Here is an 8,079-nt window from a genome sequence, read left to right on the forward strand (position 1 = left end):
TTGGCTCAAGCTTGCATAATATCCAATCTTTAAGCACCACCATTTTTTTTTGTCAAAAATGTCTTGTATATTTCGAAATTTGCTTGCAATATTCATGTCTTAATTCTTCTAAACTTGTATGATATTCTAATTTTGTATATTTTCTTCTCAATTTTCGAAAATATGCATGCCTTGGTGTAAATATTATTGACTTGATACTAAAGATTTCCAATATATAAAATTTCTAATACAATGATTTCCAATATATTCCCACTTAATACAAGAATCCAAGATCCTAATTTCCTTACAAATAATAATTTACAATGCTATAAAAAGAGAAAAATCATGTTCTCACATATGATTGTCAAAAAACGAAAAATCATTTCACAACAAAACAATTAGTCTAAAAAATAAGATCATCAGATAAAAACAATGTAGAAAACTAAAAAAATGTCGTGATAAGAAAACAAACTACGATTATATCAGATCCTAGGTGAGGATTGTAAATTAAATAACATAATAGATGTTAAAAGTGATCAGATACTTGTTAATGGTTATATGTATATTCTAACAAAATACGACAAAGAGTTGTTGAGTTGTCAAAATCAACCAAGAAGCATATTGAAAAGTGTGTCAAGTGGATAAGATAAATTATCCGATTCACATAACGTCTATGGTCATGATTTTTTATTTTTCGTGGCTTGGTTTGTTTCAATTGATAAATGTTGTTAGCTATGTTTTAATTCATTTAAATATGATCAAAATTTCGTACATATATTTTAAATAACGAGTGGCGGACTTTTTCGTTCTAGAATTTTCTCCCTTCTCCCCTTTGTGATTGAGCCGGAAATAATTCACGTGGATCTTGGGATAAAAACATTTATTCAATACTGAGATACAAATAATATTGATTCCTTTGTATTCAATTTCCCAGCAAATGCCATATTCAAGATCACAATGCAAACACACGTTCTTGAATGAAGAAAACATAACCAAAATCCAAATCCTAAGGATGTATATATGCATATCTTTGTACAATTGCTTGCAGATGGATTTGTTACAAGCATAACATTGAAAATCAAAATAACTCAAAAGCATTTTTTAAAGAAAAAGAAATGGTATGAAAATATTTGTAATTTCTATGTATCTCCTCCCAGTTGAGGTTGCAGAAAATTGTTGAATACAAAGGAACTTCAAAATCTAGAGTTCTTGGTGAACTCTGAATAGTAGTAATCATGATTCTCTCTCCCGTGAGAGGGCCTCATTTTTTTCTGTTTTGGTCACATTTTAAATAAAACCAATTAATCCAAGAATTAAGTGTCTCCTTATGCACCAAAGCCTAATACTTTGGCTTCTGATCCTTTCATGATCCTCAGTTTCTTGCAGGATGACTTGAACATACTGCAAAATAATACTTTATGCATAAGAAAATGTGCGTGGTCGAATCTGCTTGTCCGGAGAAATTTATATAAAAGCTACAGTTATTTTCTATTTTTACATATATGTGAAGATAGGAGAGATTTAGATAGGGAATATTAGGGAACTCACTCCCATGGAACATCTCCAACAAGCATCAAATCACCATCTTTATCTTCATATGCAGGTGAATATTCCGATCCTTTGTACCCTCCCCTCTCTGAATATTCCCCTAATCGACCAAATTACAGCATGTGTTAAGAGCAATCCCAATAATCATTACTAACCGGGAAGAAAAGAAATGAAAACATACATATATCCCTTACCTATTGAGAGTTTGAACATATTTTCTAAAGCCCGGAGGAGTTGTGAGTATCCATCGTAAACTTTGAGATCAATCTTTCTAAGGTAAGGGACACCATCCATGCTAACTTTCACGTAAATCCCTGGTTCAGATTCAGAATGCATCTTCATCTGGACATTGCTTTTCCGGTAAGACCTCACCGGCGGCCATCCGACTATCTGTGCCCTGGAACCAGTAAGTAATCACCATTCACCAACCAAACATGTCAGTTACTTATAAGTAATATATGATACCACCGCTAAAAGATGAGAGGCAATTAATGGGTCTCTTACTTGGGCGCTGGTGGGATTTCGGGTGCAGAAGAAGCGACCTCCGATCCGCTATTCGATTCAGGCAAGGCGCGCTTGTTGTTCTTTTGAGTTTTCACCATTTCTTCACATTCATCCGTGCCTGGTAATCCCAATCTCAGTTCAGTTGCCTTGAAATTCAGATCACTTTCCATTTTCTTGATAGCAAACAATATATGGTATGTGGAACAAAACTAAAACTGAACCGAACCCTTTTGTTTACAATATTTGTAGTGTGTGTTTCTTGGAGAAAGCGTTTGGCAACAAAAAAATGAGAGTTGATTTGGTGCATGAATTTGGAGTTAATAATGGTGTTTTAGTGCATGAATTTGGGACAAAGCAAGATTAAGATGTCTGCAGTATTGGCAGCAATTATGAGGCAAGGGATCCCATATTTAGGGGACAGGAGAGGGACAAACTCGGCCGCCCATATGGATTACTTTTTTCCATACAGTCAAGATGCGTTTTGGGGGGAAGTAAACAAATTTTCATAATTAGATACAAAGTCTATTATTATTATTATTTTTTTCCAAATTATGTGATACTCTAAAGATTTTTTTATAGATAAAAAAATGAAGGGTTTGTCTTGTGTGTCCTAATAAAATTTTGTCGAATGAGTTGCCATGGTTTGGAGGTCCAATTCAAACAAATTTTAAGAATATAATGTTTAATATCTCTAATCAATATTAAGCGTATAATATTTGCTTAAATGCATGAATTGTGAGTACCAACACATAATCTTGTAGAAAATAAAGTAATAAATTTAATAATTTATGCGACATGAATACAGAGTAACATGTTTAAACATTGTTTTGGTAGTATGCTTGGCATGATATGGAGTTGAATTCCATGTGAATGGAGATGGTCCACTTGGGTGTTAGGTATTGGGCATGTAGGCCTAAATGATTCTTGGCAGGGTGGCCATATTGCCATTTTTTTTAAATTTTGAAACGAATATTTGCACATACACTACTACTTACTTCTGTCATGATACCTTGAATTACTCATTACTCAAATTGTGAATGAATGAATATATGGTTGGGAAATCCAGGTAACATGCAACGTGCTGATCTGCTCTTGGAAGACCTGGGAGGTTGTCTATGTTAGAGTGTTAAACTTATTTTGTTATTATTCTTAATACACGCTACCGCTGCATATATACATACATAGATATATATAGATATCAAGATGAAATCTTGAGGAATGTTCATTGTATCTGCTAATGCAATTGACCATTTGATTGATTTTGCTCTTTCATTCCTCTGTCAAGATATTTATGGAGAAATTAAGAAGATTACATTAATCTGAACTGATCATTCTATGTAAATTATAATAGTAAAGCTAACAAACACGCGTCCGCGTGATGCAAAACACCAGAGGGGATCTGGCTGGCTCCAACGTAACATACACAGACCAGATATAATTAGCTTTCTTGATAGGGGAGATGTATGTGTTTGAAAGAAAAAACTTCTCGCCTCATAGTGTAAGCTAATGATATAGACATATATATCACAAGCAGCACGTAATTAGCTACGTATTGGATTTATCATAATTAAAGATACTGATGCATAACAAACCATCAAGGTTTAGGCGAGACATGCATTAATGTGAAAGCAAAATGTTAGATATAACCTAAGGTTTTTTTTTGGTATGAGAAGTTTATTAAAATAATCATATTTATCATGAAATTGATAGAGATATTTGATTTTTTTCATAATAACACAGAGTTTCCTAACAAAAAATGTTATCAAAACTTTTCATAAGACAAATTACAACAGTTGGCTGTCCTTAATTCATAAAATATAGATTGAGAAGGGTATATTCTCAAAGCAAACAAACATTTTCGAACGTGCATGATATCCCAACATTTAAGCGTAAAAGCGCCTAATTTTGCTCTCTCATAAAGTTAAAATACCACATTAGGGCGTAAACCCATTAATCATTATGCTTTAGATAGTCGGTGCAAAGAACACAACACATACCATGTGTGTGTATAATAGGTTTTCCGTGAGACTCGTTGACCCGATTTTTATACAGAACGAAAAATAATATTTTTACATGTGTCGGGTCGAATACGAGACTTGTATAACAAAATTGACTTGTGAGACTGTCTCATACATTTTGTGTAATATATATTATAAACTTTTAAAATTTAAAATATCATTGAAACAAGCTAAGTGGTGCATGTTTATAGAACTATATATCTTACAGGCTAGCATGTACCCATGGATGGGATTTGAATGGATCTTCTTGATACATACATGTTGGATCCTGAATCGGGTGGCCCGACTAGATAGCTATTATATTCTCCCACTTGCCTGTTTACATTTTAGTTGTTGTACGTACAAGCCAGCTAGGAAATTAAGAAGATGGTTCCTAGAAAGCCCAGCTAGCTCTCCTCTGTTGCCTAGCATGCTAAGACTCGCTCATTTCTCCACGTTACGCCACCATCACCATACGAACCTCCAACTTTATGCATTAATATTACACGTTAAATTAATTGTTTCTGTTCTGCAGACGACGACACTTACCCTACGTACGTTTATAATGTGTGTGTGTGTGTGTGTACTTTTACATTCAGATTTTATATTTTATTAAAATAAGTAAATATCTATGTATGTAGATATAAGCTGGCGAGAATAAGAAGACGACAATGTCGAAATCCGATTTGTAGTTACTCTCGTCGAGATTAATGAGAGAGCCCATTTTCAGTCACGCGAATGGTCCCTTCACGGGGAATAATTTTGACGTGTTCATGAATCGATTGATTCATCTTGAGAATGATTGAATTTCCATATTACTTATGATATATATCTCTGGTGTTCTACGGAATGGATTGATATTCCACAAATAATTAGTTTTAGCTTTATACCACAGTATAAATTTTAAGTTTGAGCATGGCCATCTTTATAAATTGCTTCAATTTACTTCAATACATATGTTGTAAGTAAATTGTAACACAATCAAAATTCAAAGAGTAGGCTATTGTGAGACGGTCTCACGAATCTTTATCTGTGAAACGGGTCAACTCTACCGATATTCACAATAAAAAGTAATACTCTTAGAATAAAATGTAATATATTTTCATGGATAATTCAAATAAGAGATCTGTCTCACAAAATACGACTCGTGAGACCGTCTCACACAAGTTTTTGCTCTTTTGCAAATACTTCGATAAGGATGTACTTGGTATTTTATTAAAAAATGGTCATTTCTTTATCAAACACTCTAACTTGAGAAATTTTCAGTTTTTAATTTTCAAACATTACGCACTACTTCACAATCTACAATATTTTGTCAACACTCCCCCTTAATTTTCTTTTTTTAAAAAAAAATATAATGATAAGAATAAAGAGGAAGGATTTATTATTTAAATGATTCAAAATTTTGTAAAAGATACTTAAAAACAAGAAAATGGATCATTAAAAATTCCCTCAATGTTACGTAAATAGTGAATAAATTCCTGTTTTAGCTGATTCTTTAACTTGCCAACTGGTTTTGAGAAGAAAACAAAAACTAATTTACAAAAATTCCCCGTAGAATCAGAATTCGAATGGGCTATTTGGAACCAGATTTGGTTACATTTCTATATGGGCCTAATTTCAGATGGTATGGACCAGTTAACCATCAGAATCCTTCCTATAAATGCATGAAAAGGAGTTGGTAGTTGAGATACAATCAATCAATCAATATATAATATATATATCAGATTGTACGACTCAGTTCACTGCATTTTCCTAGGGAAAAAATAGGAGGGAAAAAAATATATATATGTTAAAATTTAGATTTGGATCTGATTCAATCACAAATACCAACTATCCAACCAACGTGGGACAAATAACAGTATATTAAATTCACATGCAATCAACTTAACCTGTTTGAAAATCTGATTCCAAATTATCCGACAGGGAAATAACTTAAATTCACATGCATGGTAACCATGAAAATATATATATTTTTCGTTTCACCCGTATTGATCTGTATGTATCGGTCGTGCATGTGATATGAATAAATTCCGAACGAAGGACTGAATGTGATGCTGGGGAGGGAATGTGATGCCAATAGTTGTTTTCTGATGGGTTGGAGCAATTATTGGGTTGAATTTCGAGACAGATACATTTCTGGATTTTGTGGTGCAAATTCCAACCCTCTTTTGTTTAGGACCGCCGGTCATTCTCACACTCCGGCCCAGAAATTGGTAATAATAAATACTATATATGTTATCCTCAACAACCCTTTTTTTTTTCCCTTTCTGAGCAATACTAATTTTCTGAATCACCTAAAATTAATTTTGTCGATTTAATTATATTCTCATCCTGATGCAAAACAACTTGATACAAAAAATATTTGAGTACGAATCTTTATCTGTAAGACATGTCAATTCTACCGATATTCACAATAAAAAGTAATACTCTTAGCATAAAAAGTAATACTTTTTCTTTATCTGTGAGGCATGTCAACTCTACCGATATTCAATAAAAATTAATACTCTTAGCATAAAAAGTAATACTTTTTCATGGATAACCCAAATAAGATAAATATATGTCTCACAAAATACGACTTGTGAGACCGTCTCACACAATTTTTTGCCAAAATATTTCACACAATATAATGTGCCAAGAAATAATAGTAACAGCTCAAACTGACGATAGTGTAGACCTATAACTATATAAACTTCTATCAATAAGAAAGAAACGTAAATTCCATCTCATGTTAAAAGCTAAAATCTCCAACCAACTGTAATATTAATATATATATATATTAACAGTATAACTACCATCAATCAACGGTAGCTTAATAAATAAATAATACAGAGGAAATTAACTTTAGACTTTGAAGATTGATATTATTGTCTAATTAAACCCCATTAATTGAACATGATCATCAAGTCCCCTAAAAATTAAATCATAAAATCAAGAATGGATTGTTCATTGACAAGGGAAAGATCCTACAAAATCAAACGTGGCCAAAAAGCACATCGTAAAGGAGATTCTGCCCGAAAGAATGCGATTCACCTTATCTTTTTGGAGTCCCCCGATCGACTTGATTTTTTCTTCTTTTTTTTTGTTTATTTATCTCCATATTATCTTCCCTTAACCAAACCAATCTTTTTTTCCCCTTTTCTTTACAAATAATATTAGTTTCGTGTTTTGAAATTTTTTGAATGGTTATTTTTATAGATTTGGAAGAGCGATGAGTAATGGTAGCAGTAGACAAAAAATGCGTGTTGGATTGGTAAAAGGGAGTTGATAAGGCTGAGGCATTCCAAGGAATTAATGGGATGATGCGACCAAATCATGGGGATCCACTGTCTCATTTTCAACCTACATTTGGAATCATTATTATTGTGCCCGAGATTCTCATAATATTTCATCGATGGGCCACGCCTAATTCAACTAAGATTATATGCTAATCACCCTGTAAATTTGTCTCCCCAATTTAAGTAATTTTTCGACACCGATGCATTATTGCATCTCACTCTATAGTTGACCGCCGAAGAGTCATGTACCGGAGCATCTTTAGGGTTGGAAAATGCGGATAATATAAAATAGGTATCTTGTGAGACGGTCTCAAGAATGTTTATCTGTGAGACGGGTCAACATTACCGATATTCACAATAAAAAATAATGTTTTTTTTCATGGATGACCCAAATAAGATATCTGTCTCACAAAATACGACCCGTAAGACCGTCTCACACAAGTTTTTACCTAATATGAAACTAATAAGTTGTTCATAATGTGTTTTGACCATAATCCGAGTTAACCACTCTCGTAAAATGAATATAATCGTTCTTGAAGATTATTATATACATAATCGCTAGCAAATTACATTTTACAAACATAATCGCTAGCAAAATAAGAATATAATTTCCAAACTCGCTAGCTAACTATGTTTTAATGACACATTTATTTTTGTGGGGACATTTTGGACCGCCCGAGTTATATCTACTAAGACTCAATTTAGTTCACCGTGAAAGAAACAAAACTCCAAATCTGATCTCAAGGGGTGAGTCACTCTCTCTTTAGTATGTT

The 8,079-nt window shown here is 33.0% G+C and overlaps 1 protein-coding gene across 1 annotated transcript; it reads right to left on the reverse strand.

Moving 5' to 3' along the window:
* Positions 1 to 1,303: 1,303 nt before the first annotated feature.
* On the reverse strand, positions 1,304 to 2,339 carry LOC142518439 (auxin-induced protein 22D-like). The gene is made up of 4 exons (XM_075621229.1): positions 2,032 to 2,339; positions 1,722 to 1,924; positions 1,528 to 1,627; positions 1,304 to 1,380 (listed from the first exon to the last, which is right to left on the reverse strand). Exons 1-4 carry the CDS (start codon positions 2,199 to 2,201, stop codon positions 1,305 to 1,307), a joined length of 549 nt encoding a protein of 182 aa, XP_075477344.1. The 5' UTR covers positions 2,202 to 2,339; the 3' UTR covers position 1,304.
* Positions 2,340 to 8,079: the final 5,740 nt, after the last annotated feature.

Source organism: Primulina tabacum, chromosome 11, assembly GCF_025594145.1.
Source record: "Primulina tabacum isolate GXHZ01 chromosome 11, ASM2559414v2, whole genome shotgun sequence".
Classification (NCBI taxonomy): domain Eukaryota; kingdom Viridiplantae; phylum Streptophyta; class Magnoliopsida; order Lamiales; family Gesneriaceae; genus Primulina; species Primulina tabacum.